The 21535-nt window shown below is 37.1% G+C and overlaps 1 protein-coding gene across 1 annotated transcript in view; it reads left to right on the top strand.

The window, feature by feature from the left end:
• Positions 1 to 20734, top strand: part of nell2b (neural EGFL like 2b) — a 40720-nt gene extending 19986 nt beyond the window's left edge. Inside the window, exons 14-20 of the mRNA XM_039668108.2 lie at positions 1415 to 1537; positions 2200 to 2295; positions 11725 to 11865; positions 12023 to 12216; positions 12309 to 12485; positions 15265 to 15492; positions 20003 to 20734. Of these exons, the coding sequence (XP_039524042.2) occupies positions 1415 to 1537; positions 2200 to 2295; positions 11725 to 11865; positions 12023 to 12216; positions 12309 to 12485; positions 15265 to 15492; positions 20003 to 20044 (1001 nt within the window). The 3' untranslated portion in view covers positions 20045 to 20734. The remainder of the gene's footprint in view (positions 1 to 1414; positions 1538 to 2199; positions 2296 to 11724; positions 11866 to 12022; positions 12217 to 12308; positions 12486 to 15264; positions 15493 to 20002) is intronic.
• The last annotated feature ends 801 nt before the right edge of the window (positions 20735 to 21535 follow it).

Below are 21535 nucleotides of genomic sequence, written 5' to 3'. Positions count from 1 at the left end.
TGTTGTTATGAGGTTCACTGAAGATTCACCACTGTTTTTTGAACTCACGACCAACTCGTACGAGTGATTCATATGAATTTGTACAAATTCGTATGATTTGTCTAAACCCCAGTGACGGTTAGGTTTAGGGGTGGGGTCAGGGGTAGGTCATTTTTATAAATTCATATGAATTGGGAATATGAACTCCTGGCTGCTTTGGGAACATTTTGTCCCAAACAGAAATATTAATGAGTCTCTGAAGCATAGAAACATTCATTGGCATTTCAAGCAGTCTGGGCAAAGGCTTGGGGTTACCTGAAGGTCATTGTAAGACTGTAAAATTGTGAGATGATTGCTGAATGTTTCATGATCAAGTTCAATTCAAGATTCAAGAACGATTTTTCATTGTTATTACTGAACTGTTGAACCCTGTTTTTTTAAACAATAAATGGACTGCTTTGATATCTTTATTGTAAATCAGGGTTTTAGTCCAGTAATTTAGTCATCTCAGATTCGCTGAAGGGTTTTACCAGTGTCCCTGTTCACTGCAGTCTGACTTAAAACATGTAATTGCCATTTTACACTGCAAAATGTAATGAGGATGGAAGGATAGAACAGTTCAAGCTAAATTTGAGCCTGCATCATTTATACAAAAAGAGCATTTACATTGAAGTCTTAATTGAACAACACCATAAAACAGCCTGAAGGCCCATTCGTGCCAGGGATAATGATAAAGATATAGTTCTAAAAATAATTCATATAAAAGAATAGTCCACAACATAACTGCAATGATAACGGCGCAGAGATTCTCTTTCAGAATGATTTTTTTCCAGCCAATCAGAATCAGGACATGGGCATTTAAAGCAGTGGACATCAAACTTTAGCGCACTCTTAGAATAAACAGAACAATATTGTGCACTGGTGTGGACGCTAATATAGTTATAGTTATCTTTATAGTTATCGTTCTTGGTTAGGGTTTGCAAGCTAACCAAAAAACCTAAAGAATCAAACTGGAAAAGAGCCATAGTTTATGTTCGGGGAGATTTGTTATGGAAAATTATAGTTTAAATGATATTATTTATTTATTTAATATAATAAACTATATGCATTTTTTAGGGTTTTGAGCCTTTGCTTTTGTCCAGATAGCGAAATCATTCTCAAATGCGCAGATAACCTTCAGCAAAGACTGTGGCATATTATTTTTGCACAATAGTGTCAGTTATTCCCTAAACATCGTGCTCATCCACATCCGACTCCTTCCCCTTTCAGTGATTTTATTCTTTCTTTCTGAGTCTCTCTCTCTCTCCTTCTGCCTGTTTTTTATCTATGAGATGGAACTGTTTTCCCTCCAAGAGTAACAGCTGCAAGGACAGTGGAAAAAGTTTGAGGAAATTGTGCAGTAACACACTGACGCACACTCCCCTTGTGTTTTCAGAGCACGATGAGTGTGTGCGTGGACTGAATACCTGTGACGAAAACGCTCTTTGCTTCAATACGGTTGGTGGACACAGTTGCTCCTGTAAACCAGGGTACGTCGGTAACGGGACCATCTGCGGAGGTAAGCACAAACATCTGAACTTCACACTGTACTAATATTACATCAGCCTATATAATATTTCCAATTACAAATGTAATTATTTATATAAATATTGTATATGAAAACATTTAAATGCTATGCTAATATAAATATATGTTAATTTTAATTTGAACAAATGTAATTAAAACAAAGTATCTTTTCATTAATAAAACTGAAATTAAAAAAAAAACTAAGCAAATAAAACAATAAAAAAAAATTAAAACTATAGACTAATTATAGTAGATATTAAGATATTTTATTTAAACAAACATAATATATTCTTTTTCTCTACTGTACCGGTGTGAGCTTATTCATTTCATTTCTGGTGAGAAAGGAACTTTACATTGCCAGAAATTGATTTTTTGTTGTTGTTGTTATCAAATAACAAACAAGCAAACCCACCCTTGCAAGTGACAAAAAGTAAAGCAAAAAATAACACGTTACTTTCCATAAAAAGTAATGCATTTACTTTTTAGTGAGTAACACACAATCTTAATGCATTACTTTAAAAAGTAACTTTCCCCAACACTGGAAATCAGTATTGTTTGCATGGCTACAATGCACACATGCATTAGCTCAGCCTGTTTTTCATTTGTATGGTGAAGCCCTGCTGAAATGTGTGTGTTGTGTTTAAATGTGTGCAGCGCTCTGTGAGGGCCAGTGTCTCAACGGAGGTTCATGCGTCACTCCAGATACCTGCGTCTGCCAGCATGGCTTTACTGGAAAGAGATGTGAGACAGGTAAGACGCAATTAGGCCAATGGAAGGGCATTTCCTGTAACCTTTCAACTGGGAGCCAGTGCAGTGCAGCAACAAAAAAAAAAAATGAGAGTGGAGAAAATGGTACATTTTCACATTCTCCGATGTCACCTCTCAAGGGTTTTCATATTATAGTGATGGACTGAGTTGGTAGAAATATTCAGAGCTTCAAGAAAGCAGAGGAGAGGTGATTTATTTTTTTTTATTTTTTCCAGGCAAGGGAGATTTATCTCAGATGATTTCCACGAATGTGAACATGGCCAAAGATGTCTCTCTGTGAAACATGTTCAATATTTCATGACACTGTAGAGATGCATGTTTGCTATGAATTTGATGAATGGTGTCTTATAATAATAACACATTTTATTTAGAATAGCGCCTTTCAATGTACCCAAGGACATGGTAATATCAGGGAAATACAAAGAATTACTAAATCAAAATGCAGCTACATTCATAATTGAATTCAATGATAGTACGAACAGTACAATCAGATAGGGACAAGAGACTACATACAAAAGTCCATAAAATACCGAAATGCAGGAAAAAAAGAAATATAAACACCCTCAAAGAGCATACAGGAGCACAAGGTGAAAACTAAATATTGAAAAAGACTAATAAAAACAGGGAAAATAAAATAAAGCAAAGATAAAAAGACTGTATCGAAATCAAGAGGCTGACAGGAAAGCTAATCTAAAAAGAAACGTCGTTTTAAAAATGGATACACTTGTGCTTTGGCGCATCTCAAGCGGCAGGACAGTCCACAGTTTAGGACCTGCCATGCTGTCACCCATGGAGCGAAGCCGAGATATGGGGACTGCTAAGAGAATGAGGAGATCTGAATGGGGCCATTATGTAGGAATTTATAAATGAGGAGAAAGATTTTATAATGAATGCAGTAATGGACAGGAAGCCAATGCAACTGCTGAAGGATAGGAGTAATATGATCCCAGGAGCTGGTACGGATGAGTTATCTTGCGGCAGAATTTTTGAAATACTGCAGCCTATTTAAGGTTTTCTCCGGGATGCCGTGAAGCATTGCAGTAGTCAAGCCTCGATGTAATAAATGCGTCTTTAAGTGTTTCTGCTGCAGATGAGTTGAGGGAGGGGCGAAGTTTGGAGATGCTTTTAAGATGGAAGAAAGATGTTCTGGTAATATTTTTAATATGTGAAGAGTAGGATCAAATATTACACCTAGATTTCTCACTTCAGCTGACCTTGCAGTGAAATAGCCTGGGATAGATAGCTGCAGATGTTTTTTTTTTTTTTTTAAATATTAGGGGTGAAAATAAGAATAGCTTCCGTCTAATCTTGATTGAGATTGAGAAAATTTGAGTCATCCATTTGTTAATGGCATTTAAGTAGCTAACCAGATTGGATAATGATAATGCGTGAGAAGGCTTGGTGTCGTGATTGGCTGTAGCGAGAAGGTGGTACGATTGGTCAGCTCAGATTGGTCGGGCCGTTATCTGATTGGCTTGATGAAACGGTGGGTGGAGTCCACTTATTTGTATATATATATATATATATATATATATATAGTAACGGAAATTGTAAAGGAAGTTACAAAATACTCCAAAACAAGCTAAAAATAATAATTACGGTAAGGTCCCCCCGCAGTGCAGGCTTCTGTTGGCAGGTATGATTTCAAGTGAGACACTGAACTCTGGAACAGAAGAAGAGAGAAAGACATGAAGCTTTTTCATGGCTCTGGGGATCTGTGTGCGTGCGTGTGTGTGTGTGAGAGAGAAAGAGATAGAGAAGCAGAGACCTCAGAACCCTTTGCTCAACAGGGCATCTGCCGGTGGTTTTTTACAAACCGGTCCAACACCCACTCGCTCCTATGTGTGAGTGACAGAGGGATGATGAAGGGAAAGAGAAAAAGAGGAGTGAGGAGAGAGGAAATGAGGAGGCATGGGGACTAAGGGAGACAGCTGGTGGAGAGATAGAGAGAAGATAGAGTGAGGTGTGGTTTGCGAGACGCTGTGTGTGCTGAACGCCTGACTCACCGTTCTTGGAGAGAGAACTGGCTGACACACAGACAAACTCACAGCTTTGGGTCAGGTGTTGCCTACATTACACCAAATGTCCACACAAGGATTGTAAAAGCTAAAAAATAACTACGTACAGTATAGAAAACAGCTTAATAAACATGGTAAAACCTATAGGTCTTCATATTTCGTATTTATTTAGTTAGTCAGTTAATAACACTTTACAATAAGGTCTCATTAGTTAACTTAACAGTGGTTAATGCATTGACTTATATGAACTAACAATGAGCAAATCATTTGTTACAGTGTTAATTAATCTTTGTAAATGTTAGTCAACTGTTTATTGTTAGCCGAAATTGGCTCAGGTCTGTTAAATGATATTAACAGATACAACTTCTGATTTTAGAATTTATTAGTAAATGTTGAAATTAACATGAACTAATAATAAATACTTTAGAAGTATTTTTCATTGTTATTTCATGTTAGATAATGTAAACAAATAGAACATTATTATAAAGTGTTATTATTTCTTGCTTGTTTATTAATTACAGAGCTAAACTTACAAAAATAAGAGAAATAGAGAAAAAAAATCAGAGAATATTTATTTATTTGTTTATTCATTCATGCATTGTTTGTTTATGAATTACAGAGAGAAATAGCCAAAAGAAAAAAAATGTAAAATATTGTTTTTATTTATTCATTCATGTATATTTGTAATCACAAACTATTTAATAATGATCTGTTTCTTTTTTTTTATTTTTTTATTTTTTTATTTTATTTTTTACATTTCTCATAATCCTAAAACTTTCCCTTAATTTCACAACAAATTAAATTTCGAAACCCACATTTTTATTGCGGGCTCTGACTTTTGGACACACCACCATATGCATTTACATGTTGTAGAGGTTTTCATGATGTTGTGGCATTTTTGTGTATAAATATTTGTGTGATGGAGGACAGATTATGCTTGTTTTGTGTGCAGTCGTCTCTAATCCCTCACGTTTCTCCCTTATGTTTTCTTTCTTCCTCTGAGGGGAAATACAATGTTATGACAAAGGCACAAAAGAGGATAAATATTGCATAAACAAACAAGAGGCAAAGAAAAGTCTGTTCTTCATCCCTTTGAAACCTCCTATCCCTCCACTAAAGGAACTGCATTATTAAATTCTCCGTCTTTGTCAGTAAGCCTCTCTTCATCTTCTTCTTTTTTTATCCGTGCCAGCTTGACGTTGGCACATATGACCACATATGGCGACTCCCTGCCTTTTTTGTAAATACAAAGCAATCCATTAGTTCAGGGGATATTGTCCTCCTGGTGAAATAGAGAAATTATTTGATAAGAGCATTGTTTTTGTTGTTATTCTGTTCTTTAATGAGAGTAATCGACCAAAGCACAAAGACACAGAATTATCTTCTCCATCAAATATCCTGCTGCAGAGATGCTTTCTGAATAAGAATCGCTCTCTTTTTATCTTCCCCTGAAAAAGAAAGCTGTAGAGAGTCACATTTTCTTTCAAACTCAGCTCTTACCTCTTAGAAGACTAGCTGGCACCATGTATTATCCATCGGATTGGCTCAGATGCTTCACACATGCTCTGTTCATAAAGGAAACCCAATTACAGCAGGTCCTCAGGGGTTAAACGCCCTGGGCTCGGGGTCCTGCTTCTTAATCAAGACGTTTCTGCAGGCTACTTGTTAATTCTTTATGTGATGGGTGTATAGCAAGGGAACGTTAGCACATTCAACTTGCAGATAAAATTGGGTGCATTGTGTCACTGAACACCTCAAATGCGTCTTTGCACCAGAATGGGAGTCTTGAGAAGTGTTTACTCTTAATATTAAGCTAGAATGGAGCCCTACCCCTATCAAATTTTAATGAGAATATCTTCAGAAGCTCTAGTGAGAAAGGCCTACAGGGAGGAGCGTGAAATTGTGTGTACAAAGAGATTCAAAACAGCTGCTGGATCTGTCCTCCGATAAAACTTCTCCATGTTTATTTAAGTGCTCTGATTATGTCTGCTTCATTGGGTTCATGAATTCCAAGTCGTTACTCATCATGTCTAATGAGGTGGAGATAATTAGAGTTTAGCTGTTGAACGTCTTCCCTTGTTGTTTAACACCTCTGTTTTATCCGGATTAACACTACACAACTAATATACTGTATAATGTAATGTTTTCATTTTATACATTGTATTTTGTATCTTTACATTATTTTATATATTATTATTATTATACATTTTAATGTACAATAAAACATTTCATCATAATTTTATATTTATATTATTAATTATATATGTATAGGATATATTATAGGATGTGTTGTTGCTTTTAATGATCAACACTGTAAAAAAATATTTTCATGATTTGTAATCCCAACAGTTTTTCTTTTGTCAAATCAACTTAAATAATTTATGTGGTTCAGTTAACATAATATTTTGAGAGTGAATCAATCTCCTCCATTGTATTAACTCAATTTTTCCATTTCAATGAACTGGTTACTTAATTTTACAGTGAATACTGTAAGTTAACATATAAAAAAAGTTGAGTTAAAGCAATGTAAATGTATAAATTATAGAAGATTCAAATAACTTCAGTCATTTTAATGTAATATTCAAGTTTAAATTTACTGAAACATCAAGTTGACTGTACTTAAAATTTGAGGGTCTATTGTTTCATCATGTTATTCCAAAACTTTGGGTCTCATTGAAAATCCGTTTCACGAAATATGTCACCATCACCAATTAAATGGGTTGCGATCAGTAATTCACTTTGACTTTAAAGATACGACTTTCCTCTGAATCTCTGCTTTTGTTTGGGGAAACTCTGAGGATCTGCTGTCTGTATTCTCATTAAGAAAAGGTTTGCTTTTGAACTTCCTGTTCAAAAAAAAAAAAAGTAAAAGACTTTGTTTGAGAATGGGACCAGGCTTTCATGCACACAACCGCAATTTGACTCCCTTGTTTGCATCGAGGCCCTTTTACAGTGCCGAGCTCCCCAGCGAGACCCAGCGGTGGGTGTGAATCTGTTCATTAGTTTGAGGATGGAGGGGGAGGATGAAGGGAAGGGGGTGGGAATGAGAGCAGGGCAGATGAAGGAGATAGCTGGGATGGGAACAGCCAAGATGTTCAGGGAATAAGTGGATTGATGACTTGCCGTTTGAAGAATCGTCCCTGATGAAATTGACTTGAGGATACCACTGTGGACCCATAACTATTACCGTACTCATGGGATTGTAGATTGTATATACTGTATATATATATATATATATATATATATATCATCTGATCCCTTTCTTCACTCCAGGTGGCTCATATTGTAATGAAAATATTTGCGCATTGGAATGCTCAGGGAAGATGACGTAAAATTAGAACAGCATTAGAACATTAAACATTCTCGAGCACTGACTCGTTCGCTAAATTGAACAGCAATTTAGAGTTCTCTCTCTCACCGATGGCGATGATGCCAACGGACGCTGATTCAACATGCTCAATTGGCCAAAATACCCCTAAAGATGTCTAACTAGTGCCGACGGTTTGGCCGGTCGACGCTCAACATGTCAGGGCCTATAGAGACAGGAACTAAACAGAGCATTACTGACAGACTGCGAAGAGAGGTGCTGCAATAATGTAAAATGTGTGAAAAAATCCTACGCTATCTCACAACCAATTCGTACGAATTCGTACGACTGATTAAAAATTGGCAAATTCGTACGACCTCACTCGTACAAATTCGTACGATTTGTCTAAACCCACGTGATGGTTAGGTTTAGGGGCGGGGTCAGGGGTAGGTCATCCGTACGAATTCATACAAATTGGCCAATTCTTAAAATATGTACGATTTTGCAAAAATCGTACTAAATCGTACGAGTGAGGTCGTAAAATTCGTACGAATTCCCGTGAGATTGGGTCGAAAAATCTTTTTGGGTCGAAATTTTTATTTTTTTTACATTCAAGCATGAAAACCTATTCTAGCTGACCCAAAAAAATCAAGACTTCGAATGGTCCCCTCTAAAATAAAGTGCGCCCTTGGTTTTCGTCGGAGCAAAACTCAGCAATGCACACAAATGGAAGTGTATGAGGATCCCAAATGCTGAAGATGGAGCAAATGAGATGGAGACTATGTATTGTGCTGTCGACTTGTGACATTCCGTGACAAATTAGTGGCAGGGCTGCAGGACAGCGGGAACCCTGGGGGTTTACCCGTGAATACACAGTCAATCAATACTTGCGACTGCTTTCTGACAGCACAAATGCCAGCCATTCCTCTGAGAGAGATGAGTGCACTGTGTGTTTGTGCTCAAGGAAGAAAATGAATAAATGTCATCAGCACTGCCAACATCTATGTATTATTCAGTTTTGTTTGTGTTATTTTCGCCATTCTCTGTTTTTAACAGAGGAGGGATTTTGTGTTAGGGGAGTGAAATCTTGACAAAAGTGAAGCAATCTTAGAAGCGAGATGCATGGAAAATGATTGATATCAGACATTCTGTTTCTAATTAAATGTTCCTCAGAATGTTCCTCAGAGTAAAAGGACAGTTTTGTCAAAATAAAAAAAAAGTTCTGTCGTACATATTAGAATAAGTTCATTTTCGAATGTTTACAATGTTAAGCCTGCTCTGGTGCATTCTAATGTGCAATATTTAATGAATGACCTTTAAGTGAAAGTACAGACAATAATGTTACAAAAGATTTCTAAGTCAAGATTATATAAGTCTATGTCTATGTATAAGTCTATGTCTATGTATTTCTATGAAATAAACGTATCATAGTTTCCATATAAAAAGCCGCACAACTGTTTTCAACATTGGTTAAAATAAGAAATGTTTCTTGGGCAGCAAATCAGCATATAAGAATGATTTCTGAAGTATCACTTGACACTGAAGACTGGAGTGATGATGCTCAGCTTTGCCATCACAGGAATAAATTACATTTTAAAATATATTTCAATCGAAGAAAGGCGGTATTCACAATATTATTTTTACTAATATTGTTATTTTGAGAAACATATTTTTTAGCTGCATTGACTGTTTTTATTCGTTGATTTTTGATTTTTTTTAATGTTGCTTTTGTAACTTGATAGCCCCTGTTTTCCATTTACTTATGTAGAAGAGAGTAGACATTAAATAAATTTGTTTGTGTTATGAAGTCAAACAGCTTTAGATCAACTTCAGGGGAATACTGTCAGAATTGTAATTTTAGGGGGTGAACTTTCCCTTTTAATATTTCTCTAACCATACTATGCGATACTAAAAGCAGCACATGCAAACCTGATTCACAAGGGCCTTTAGGCTGTTTCTCATATTCTATGCTCTTTCACAAAGACTCTCAAGGCTACGTGCATTTTTTCCCTCTCTCACACATACCCACAAACCCATAGCATTCTTCAGCTTTCGTTCAACCCCTCTACTCAGCCTTGCCTGTATTTCTGACATTAAAATTTGCATTGAAAAACAACACAATGCAATTTCCCCTTAGCAATCGAATGAAATGGGTGAGGTGAAGCACAATCTGTAGCCACAAAAAAAGTCACAAAATCATTTCTAACCCTTGAAGTGTCATTGAACTGACTGGGTCTGTGTGACACTCTTCGTACCTTTCTGAGTGTAATCCAAGGACAAGGACTGGAAGTTGAATAGATGCTGAAGAGCATTATCAACATACGCTCCTTTCAAGACGACCATGACAAAATCTCTATTTCTCTTACTTTGTGTGTTGTGTGAGTGTAACATTTACAGAAAGTGTACTGTTAAAACGTATGTATCGTTTATTATCATTTACACAAAATATTTTCATTTATCTGGTATACTTGCCTGAAGAACGAGCGTTTTCCCTTTAATTAGTGTGATGTCATAACGAGCCTTCACAATTTAAAACTTGCCATTGTTTAATGCACTGAAGAGGCTCCTGTTAATCTTAATTAATCTGGTAACACTTTACAATACGGGTGCACTAATAAGCATTAATTCATGCTTAACTAATGCACAGATAATACTGAATTAATGTGTTACTAATGATTATTTAAGCTATTCATAAATGATTACCACATTAGGAACATATTAAGAGTATGTAAGGTTAATGTATTAGTTCATACATGAATTGTTATTAATTAAATATGTAATTGTGGATTAATTCCATAATAACTCATTTTTTTAACTAATGGTGTCAATTAATACGTTAATTACCAGAATGAGCCAAAGCCTTGTATTTCAACTTTCAGATAATATGACAGGTACACTAATATGCATTAATACATGATTAATTATTTCATTGTTCATGTGCGAATTACGACAATTACTGAATGAATAGTTAATAATGATGTGCCCCAACAAGTAAAGTCATAACATAATGATACCTTTGCAAATCATTAGCTAATGATTAATTAAAGCAGACAACTAGAAGTTGAAGTGCATAGCTTTGACTAATTGTGGTAATTAACCCATTCATTTACACTATTAGTTAATAAAATATGTTATTAAGGAATCAATACACAATGGCTCGTTGAATTAATAGAAATTCGTGTATTACTTAATCTATTAATCAAATAGACTCTTTATTAGTTGCTGATGCAGTAATCATTAATTAATGGTTTAGTTCTTCATGAGTTATACATTAACTCATGATTATCTGTGCATTAGTTAAGCATGAATTAATGCATATTAGTGCACCCGTATTGTAAAGTGTTACCATTAATCTTTATTTTAATTGTTGCTTTTGTGTCTAAATCTTCACTGCAATTTATGTGTATTATGTTTTTTCACTTATCTGTGTGGTTATTTTTATTCATTTTACCTTATTGAAGTTATTTTTTTGACTTTGGTCTATGTGGAGATGAAAGCGCATGGTTATGTACATCACATTTGTTTTATGGAACAATTTAAGGGCGATTTACTCAGAGGATGCTCTTGTTTGTTTTGTATATCAGGTATTCTCTGTATTTCTTGCTCTTGGCATTGTAAATGCCCTTGAAGAAAACAATTTAAGGGCGATTTACTCAGAGGCTGCTCTTGTTTGTTTCATATATGAGAGTAAATCCAGTGAAACCGCCTCCTGTTGTCCTGTGTCTGTCTCAACAACGCTACACAAAGCAAACAAGAGGACAGACATCACATATACTTATTAAGATTTGCATTCAGGAATTTAATAAGGTTGTGGAGACAGCATAATGCAGTCTAGCAAAACAACATTTGAATATGCAGTTTTTGTTTCTTTGTTTTTTCAAATAAAATTTGATTATTCGTCTGAATTTTCAGCATTACTCCATTCTTCAGTGTCACATGATCCTTCAGATATCATTCTATTATGCTGATTTGATGCTCAAAACTATTTATCCTTGTCAATGTTAAAAAATAACAGAGAGTGAGACTGTGCTTTTTTTCATACATTTCTTGGGTTTCCTCATGCGTGTCTCCACCTTGTCACCTAAGACATCGACGAGTGCCTCGATGGGTTTGTGGAGTGTGACAGTCGAGCCACTTGCGTCAACCTACCTGGCTGGTACCACTGCGAGTGTCGTGACGGATACCATGACAACGGGATGTTCTCAGCCAATGGAGAGTCATGTGAAGGTAACTTACTATTTTTGAATGGAAGTCAATAGAGAAACATGCAGCATGGTTGTAATTACGACATCTAATGGGCTAACTGGGCCGTGCCAACCAGCTACGCCTTGACCCCTTGCATTTAACCAGTGAGTTTTATTGTGTTCTGTTTCTTGTTGGATAGACATTGATGAATGTGAGACTGGGAGGCACAGCTGTGCCAATGACACCGTGTGCTTTAACGTGGACGGAGGTTACGACTGCCGCTGTCCGCACGGTAGGAACTGCACGGGAGACTGCGCCCATGACGGGAAGGTGAAACACAACGGGCAGATCTGGGTGCTGGATGATGACAGGTGCTCGGTCTGCTCTTGTCAGGTGAGCCAAAGGTACTGATGGGAGTTGTAGTCAAAGGAAAACTGAGAAATGAGTTTTTTTTACTCAGTCTCTGTTTTTCTCTCCTGTTTTAGTCGGGGTTGGTGATGTGCAGGCGGATGGTGTGTGACTGCGAGAATCCCACGGTGGATGTGTTGTGCTGCCCTGAATGCGATCCTCGTCTGAGCTCTCAGTGTTTGCATCAGAACGGTCTGCTAGCATACAGTAATGGAGAAACCTGGGTGGAAAACTGCCAGCAGTGCCAGTGTATGGTGAGTGACAGCATGTTAAACCAACTCCATGTGGTGATGCATTATGATTACCAGTCCAGTATTTGTGAACTATATATTATATGGTCAATGAACTATTGCAAAAGAGCATTAGAAAAGGTTCTTTCAAAACTCATTTTGAAATATCTCAGCATTTAGAGATATACAGTGGATTCACTATAGTGAAAATGTTTGAATTGTGCATTATTTTCTAATTGAAAACTATATATATTACAGTATAAATTATGGAATCTGATAATAAAATCTGATGGTTCATACAGCTAGATCTGAGAATGTTCCAAAGAGCATCTTGTGTATTTTAGTAGATGCCATGAAATTTGTTAACATGGTAAATGTCATATATCTTTTATAATAAAACTATTATATTTATGACACAGAAATATTTATTAATAATATATTTAAACATTCCTAAATCTTTTGTATCATACTTTTCTTTCATTCTACATTTTTTCAACATCTAAATTTAAATAAAAACATTAACATTTTCTCAGACTTTTGGATGGTATTATATTAATTGCACATTACTTAAGTATAATTATATTATATTAGTAATAATATGGCTGCATAGTGCTTTTTATATATCAAAAGTTGTTCAGTATTCAGCCAGATGGACTTCATTGGTTAAAAACTATGAACTTTGCCAACGCATTCTCATCCTAGGGTGTCATCTAACTGACACTTTTGACCATGCGTTTAAATCCGACGCACATGGCAACCTTTAGCGTCAGATAGATGAAGCGGGTAGGTTTAGGTCTGGGGTAGGGTTAGACCACTAGGAGGCGCGTCTCATGTGTCATGTGCGTCGGATGTTGACGCATGGTCAAAAGCGTCAGTTAGGTGACGCCTTGGGATGAGAACAGGCTGACTTTGCATATGAGGAGATTAGCCAATCATAACAGAGATTATAGTCTTTAAATACAGGGGTGAAAACAGTCACAGTGTCAGAGTGAGGGTTGGAAAAGGATCACATAAAACTGAATAGAACCTTTTCTCAAGAAACTTTGATTGACGTCATGATTGAATGCATATGATGCAAATGTGGGAAATATTTTGTCTTTAGAAAACAGTATGCATTCCCAAATGCACAATGCACAGAATAAACTCCTCTGTCGTTCTGTTCTCTGTATATTAGATTCAGATCTATTACACAGAGAAACTGCTGTTCACAGTGGAACTCTCTGCAATATCTCAGTCAGGAAGTCTTGCACCAAACCTTGAACAATGCAGTTTTCATCCCCTCTGGTGTTTGTCCTTCCTGCATTTTTTTCTTTCTTTATGCAGAACTTTTTGCACTCTGAAAAGAATTGAATTATAAAGTCCAGCTCCATCTTTCTCTCTAGTGAAAATCCTTACAGTATTTGCTCCTAAATTTGTCAGGTTTTCGTGACATGCCAGGCTCCCAGCTCACTGTTTCTCTGTTGGAGAAGGTTTTTGGTACACCGAAATTAAGCTTTTTGCTCAGGGTTTAGGGCTGCTAAACTTGTCGCCCTTTAATGAATTCTGTTAAAGACGTAACAGACATATGGCTAATGCTAAAGCCAGGCTCTGGATTAATTGCTCAATAACTGACTTTCAATTGAAAACCCTTTTTAATCCTACACAAGCATAATCTGTGTCCAGAGAGGAACATGATCGAACAGAGACAGTTTTGCACGGCCGTATTGAAATGTCATTAGCTTTCAGTACAGCTGGTTTTTGTTAGTCTCTAATGTTGTTCTTACACAGTTATCACATTTACACTTTCAGTCAGTGATTTCTTTCAGTAATTTTCAACCCCCTGTACACTTCGAATCCTGTACTCATCAGTTTTTTTTCTCGTTCCCTGCGAAGTAAAAGGAACACATGACTTGAAAGAGGAAGAGACAGAGAAAAAGAGTGAAAGAGGCAGGAAGAATGCTTTGTATTTTAAGGATACAGAAGTGCGAGGATTGAAAAAGAACAAGGAATGTTTCCGGAACGGAAAACTCCAGGAGGGGGTAGAGAGAGAGAGAGAGAGAGAGAGACATTCAGAGAAATATCTGCATTCCTCTTGTATTCAATTTCTATGTTAGTTGCTTGTTCTGATTCAGGATGTAATCTGAAAAATATGTTGTCTGGAATCAGTTCGGCGAAAGATGACTTTTTATCTTTTCTGAAATAAAAAACGAGAATGATTAATGGACAGATAAACTTAAAAAAGAAAAAGAAAATAAGTATTAAAAAATAATATAAATGACTTTCATGATTCAAAACCAAAAAAGTGCCATTTGAATAGTCTGCATGACTTCAGTTCAAAATTGAAGTCATTGTTTCCTGACCTTTATTATTTACTCACCAGATATTGAGTAACTGAGTTGAACAAAATAACTGGATAAATGAGCTGAACCCCCCCAATTGTCGACTTTCACACATTTTAATATTTGGCATTCCAAGTACTTCATCACTTTGGTCCTTTGTGGATTTTATCCCACAGGTACAAGGATAAAGCATTGAATTTCTTGACACTTCACCTGCAGTCTAACGGATGTTAAACAAAGGTTTAAAGAATAGATAACGGAGAAAGCCGTGTGTGTGACTATATTAAACCAGCACTGACCTAGGAATGTCGTATCGATCGATCATTACACACTCTTCTCTGGATCAGTGAGCACAACACAGTATTTGTGATTTGCAGCATGGTAAAGCGGAAGTGTGTAATTTATGTGCCACTGAACGGAATTGCAAAAATATTGATTCTTTTTAGTGTGGGAATGAAAAATGTCTCCGTCTGTGTGTTTCTCAGAGGGGGGAAGTGGACTGCTGGCCGATATCATGCACACCGGTCTCTGACTGCGAGTTTACAGTGGTTCCTGAGGGCGAGTGCTGTCCGCGCTGCGTCACAGACCCCTGCCTGGCCGATACCGTTCGGAATGACATCACCAAGACCTGCGTGGATGAATACGGAATCACTCGCTTCAGCGGCTCCGCTTGGACCAAACATGGCACGGAGTGTTCCCTCTGCCAGTGCAAGGTACTTCACTTACGTAACCACCCACAGACACACATTCGCCAAGGTCAAGTACTTTATTGAGTGTTTGAGAGTTTTTCACGTACCCTCGTGATCTTTAATCAAAAGAAAGTTCCCTCCTTCTTGCAACAACATCTGTTCTCTGATGATATGTTGACTGGAGTGAGGGTGGGACGTCCTGGCACTCACATGACATCATATGCATGCTGATAAATAGTGGTCTTAATCTGCAAACCATAGTTTGGCACTGATGTTAAAAGACCTCATGTATGCATCTTTTAACTATCAAATCAAAATATTCTTGGAAAAAACTATTAACAAGTTAAAAGATGACTGTGAAAAATTTTATGAAATTCATTTATGTCATGTAAATTTGTGCTCATTTTGACCCCAAACTATGCGCTGTCACTTTAATTCAGCGCACAGCAAATAGACTTGTGTGTTAGAGGGATAGTTCACTTTGAAATTAATTGTTGATATGTTTTAGCTTACCTCAAGGGAATCCAAGATGCAGGTGTCTTTGTTTCCGCCGTAGTTTCAATTTTGATATTTTTAGGTTAAACCGTTGTTGTCTGTCAGTCATATAATGGAGGTATATGGTCACCACCTCAGAGAGCATGCACAGAGAAGTCCAAATTAAACATGATTTAATGACTCGTAAATGTAAGTACACATTGATGGCCTAAGACACGAAACGAGCGGTTTGTGTGAGAAAACGAACAGTATTTATATTGTTTTTACGTCTTGTAACCACAGTCACGTCCAAGTGATCTGAGGGCAAGGGCGTTTTGTTGCGCATGGTGAATTTAACTGAGTACATTACAATGCAGTCGCACAAATGCGACCACATATGCAGCCTGGAAGTACTGAGTACTGTGTAAAATTCATTAATATCTACTTACTATAGTGTTACCAATCAAGTCCCACCCTGCATTTTTTTTGTCTTGTTTGAGAAGAACAAGAACAACATATCCATTTGACTCATATGTCACAATAGCGAAGAAAAAGCTGTTTTTATGCTAGATCCTTTCACATAAAATGAACACAGCTTCCACGGGCCCTCTAAGGGTTTCGTGGACATCTGGCTGGTTTACTTTTTAAACATCTGAATACCAATTCAGTCAAAGGCAAATGCTTTTGGTTGTGTGCCGAGTCAAAGCTTTGATTGTAATGTTTTGGTGCATTTCAATATTTTTAAAACGCTTACAGTGAGATTCAAATTTCTCAGACCACATTGAAAAACCTGAGATTTGGAATCAAATTTAAATCTGGAATCTAATTTAAGACTGGAAATAAACAAAATTTTACAAAGAAATTAAACCACCGACACTTAAAGAACCTTTTAGGTTACGCATGAAACCATAGTTCCCTGGGAGGGGAACGAGGCGCTGTATCAACTGACACAATGGGGACGCATCCCGCAGGACTAGGTGTCTGAGGCATGTGTACCAACTAACCAATCATGGCCGATGCACTGATGAAAAATGGTTTGCTGCACCCCCGAACCCTCCTCAAAGGGGGAGGGAGGCAAACTTTGTTCTCCTCTTAAAGCAGAATTATTGTACCCCCATGTCCTCCTCAAAGGGGGAGGGAGGAGATTTTAGTCTCCTCGAAAACAGAACTGTTGTTCCCCAGCACCCTCCTCGAAGATGGCAGAAAAGAATTTGAAGAAGAAAAGAATCATGGTAAAATGGGACAAAGGCTCCAATAGAGGAATCCCACTTAAGGATTCTCTTCTTTTCATGACGTATTTGAAGCCTTTTGATCTGAGTGCGGCTCACTACTATTACGACGCCTCTCGGAGCCACACTCGCCTTCCGCTCTTCTTTCCAGGAACTCGTTCATGGTGAGGGCTCAGACGGTCCTTGGAGGAGCTTGCACCTGGTGAGAAATAAATTTCCCAAAGGCTCTCAAAGGAGTAGTTCACTTTTTTTTAAAAAAAACTTTCGCTGATATTTTACTCACCCCATGTCATCCCAGATGTCCATGTCATTCTTTCTTCAGTCGAAAAGAAATTAAGGTTTTTGATGAAAACATTCCATTTTCTCCATATAATGCACTTTACTGGTAACCAAACGATCGCTCATTTAAAAAATCAAAATCAATAATTTTTTTTCCGAGTCAATTCGTTCATTTCGTTCATTAAATGAACCAAATGACATGATTCGTTCATTTTGATAAATGAGTTCAAACAGGAGAGTCACGAACGCGCATCACAGAACAGAACAAGGCGACCATTAGTGCTTATAAAACTTAAACTTTTTTTTTTTTTTTTTTTAAATGAGCAATCGATTCGCTTGATAAGACCCTTATTCATTGTCTGGAAGCGTTTAAAGCCCTTTGAACAGTTTGCACTGAAACTGTCTTTTGGACCTTGAACCGTTTGGTCCCCAATGAAGTCCATTATATGGAGAAAAATCCTGTAATGTTTTCATCAAAAACCTTCATTTCTTTTCGACTGAAGAAAGAATGACATGGACATCTTGGATGACATGGGGGTGAGAAAATTATCAGCAAAAGTTTTTTTTAAAGTGAACTACTCCTTTAAGCAGATCTGCCTGGATAAAATTGCGATATTGTCATAATATGCAAAGCTCCGCCAATCTGACCAGTCGCCACATTCGCTTTGCCAACCAACCTCGATGTCATCTACTATAACAAAACAGGAGCCGAGGCATCCTCCTATAACCCCACTCACTCAGCCCCTCTACTTTCGAATAATTTGAAGCAGAATGAGCCTTGCAGAGTATAGATGTTCCCATGAACCTGACACCTCAGTGTGTAGGTCTGGAAGAAATGGAAGGCTCACCGGAGCTACTCTGCCTGCGATCTCACGCTTCGAACCGGATCATTACAAGCTCAGTCTGGTTGTAGCATGAGTCATAAGCTCCTCTAGCTCATCGTACTGGGCGTTTTGCTGCATGGAGCTGGAAACGGATATTTTACAACGTCTGACTCTACTTACTAACTGCTTTTTATATTGTCAAAATCATAAGCGAGCAATGAGTCCTCATGTTCCACGGAAGACAGGAAGGACAGCAGAGCTAGGGGGAGGAGTGAGGGGATCTTGCTCAAGCTCCTCAAGCAGTTCGGCTGGGCTCAAGCCGCGGGGCTCAGTGGCTTGACAGTCTTCACACATGAAGAGACGCCAGCTGAGAGCGAAGCTTTCTCAGTGAAAAAATCATCGCAATGAAATGCATCCACTCCCCTCGAGGGCTGAACGTGCATGCTCCACTTCTAGACAGAAAACACACACATCATGACCCAGTGTTATGAAACACATGCATGGATGGACACAGGATTTAAACTGTTTGCACAGCACACAGACAAGCGGCTTCCTTAAGACATTGAAAATTATGACTTGTTTTCGGGGGCCCTTTTTATTGGCTGGGGAGCACCTTGCGACATCACTGCTTCGGCCACAATTGGCTGGTTGGTACATGTGCCTCAGACACCAGTCCTGCGGGACATGTCCCCATTGCATCAATTGATGCGCCTTCTCGTTCCCCCTTCGAAAGGAAAACATATTAATGTATATGCTTTTTAGTTTGGTTTTTTGTTTTATTTAAAATATTTTTTTTATTTTCTAGGTCACTAATCAAATAAGCAAAATTTATGACACCATTTTTTTTTACAGACAGTTAGATGTTTTTCAATTTAAGCTCAATATGCTCTGGATCTTCTTTTATACAAACTTTTATACAAATCGCCTAGCCCAAATACAAAGAAATTCAGAATTTATGTTCATTTTTCAGTTCAACTTGGTGCTGATGCTGAAGATACAATTTAGAATAAAAAAATTAATAATAAATGTTTTTTTTTTCATTATGAATAATATTATAATATTATAAGTGAGAAATAATAATTAAAGATATTAATTAAAATACATGTACACTGTAAAAAAAATATTGTTGGTTTAACAAAAAAATAAGTAACCTAAAGTTCATTGAAATGGAAAAATTGAGTTAATACAATGAAGGAGATTGATTTAATCAGAAACTCAAAATATTATGTTATCTGAACTACTTAAATTATCTAAGTTGATTTGACAAAATAATAAAATGTTGTGATTACAAATCATGAAAATATGTTTTTACAGTGTACTTTCAACTAGTGATCTCGCATTTGTACTCCTCTCTAAATGATGGGATAAGTCATTTAAAGATAGATGGCTCAGGAACATATACAGTCCAGCTGAGCACACAAAAAACGGTCCCGGGTATGTGAGATGTGCCTCGCCGAGGAATGAACAGAGATGAATACGGGAATAACAAACTGTGCTCATGGACGGGGAGAATTCATCTACTTATTAAAGCACCTTATGTGACTGGCCAAGGTCATCAGCATCATTTGAGCTGAAAGATGAATAGTGAGAGAGTGAGAGTCTGTAGTCGATGCTTTATGCACATACAGTATGGAAGTGGTTGAGTGAGTGTCACATTGGCGGCTTTTCTCTTTTGACTAATGTCTGTCTTCCTTTTCCTTCCCTACCTACCTCTCTTTTTCTCTGCAGAATGGTCACATCTGTTGCTCTGTGGACCCATTGTGCCTCTAGTCCAATTCAATGGCAAAATATCTGAGTACTTTTCCTTTTGTCTGTTTTTCTTTGCCCCCTCTTTGTCTCAGCTCACAGTTTCATCCCTTTCAGAAGATCATTTTCTACCAAATTTTCATGTGTATTATAACATAAACAATGTAACAACAACAACAACAAAAAAGCGACCATCAGAAAACTGAATCGTTTTTAGCTTTGAGCGGTGTTTCAGATTTGCTTGATGCATTTGATAAAGTGTTTATTTGTCGTACATCAATTATCACTTGGAAACCGTGATGTAATATTCGGATACAGAGATCAACCTTTGCGAATTCCATTCAATTTTCAGGTTTCAATGTCAAAACCTCGTTGAAAATAAAGGTTAACTTCTCGTTGATTGCAGTGTTTTGTGCTTGATGGGTTCAGGAGACTGCAGCCATGGTAAAAGCCCTTTGTAAATGACCTACAGGTATTACCAGTGTTTACTTCTTTCAGTATTAATGGTAGTTCCACTCCCTTTTAGGGGGAAATATGATCTTGATGTTGTGAATAGTTTATTTAATGTGTTTGTTTCTCACGTCTTTTGAATTCTGTCATTACTTTGATGTTTTATGTTGCACCTTTTGTCAAATTGATGTTTTGTTTCCTTCAATGGCTCGGTGCACTATTGTGTCATGGTGAAATAAAAGGTTTCCATGTAAAAAAAAAAAATTCCAGATGCATTGTTATCCTTTCTATTTATTTAAACAAAAACACAATATAAAATAAAAAATCAGTACGTGATAGAAAATCTTAGCATTTAGAAATGGCCCGAGGTCTCTGAGACCCTCAACAGAAGTCATAAAAAATTTCAAAGAGGGTGTTTGATGCATATCAATTTGACATTTTGTTTAGAATCAAGAATAATAAGCTTATCAACCTGATATTTTTGATGTTACAGTCAATATGAACTGCAATCTATTTTACCATTTTACATTTATTCAATTTTGATTAAATATTACAGATTACAAAGACAAACATCTCTTTGGAATAACATGCACGGATGAATCTGTCACGATAAGACAAGATAAATCTTGACTGTAAGAATTTTTTTGAGATATTAAACTTAAAGGGGCTTTGGGATGAGCTCAAAATAGACTGATAAAATCAGAATAATGATATTTTCTTTTCTGCATCATTATTTTGTCCATTCTTGCTGATTCATTGTCATCTTTTCCTTTTAATCAAACTGGTGTCTGGACTCATCACATGCAGGCTGAACTCGGGTTTATTTCAATGCCATTAATCCTTTGCAATTACACATGGTTTAAATAGTTGCTTGATCATGGCTGCTACTGTTTACCGGCCTCTACAGCCTCTCTCATGCTCTTTCATCTCACATTATCCTTCTCTCTTTCACACTCACACACAGTTTTCCAGACGCAGGAGATTACTGCAGTGTGATGGCTCTCATTTCCGTGATTTTACTGATCCCACAGATTAGTGACCATACTGCAGATCTGATGTGGCTGT

The sequence above is a fragment of the Pimephales promelas genome, chromosome 24, assembly GCF_988280905.1.
Source record: "Pimephales promelas chromosome 24, fPimPro1.hap1.1, whole genome shotgun sequence".
NCBI lineage: Eukaryota > Metazoa > Chordata > Actinopteri > Cypriniformes > Leuciscidae > Pimephales > Pimephales promelas.
This window is presented reverse-complemented; position numbering and strand designations above follow the sequence as displayed.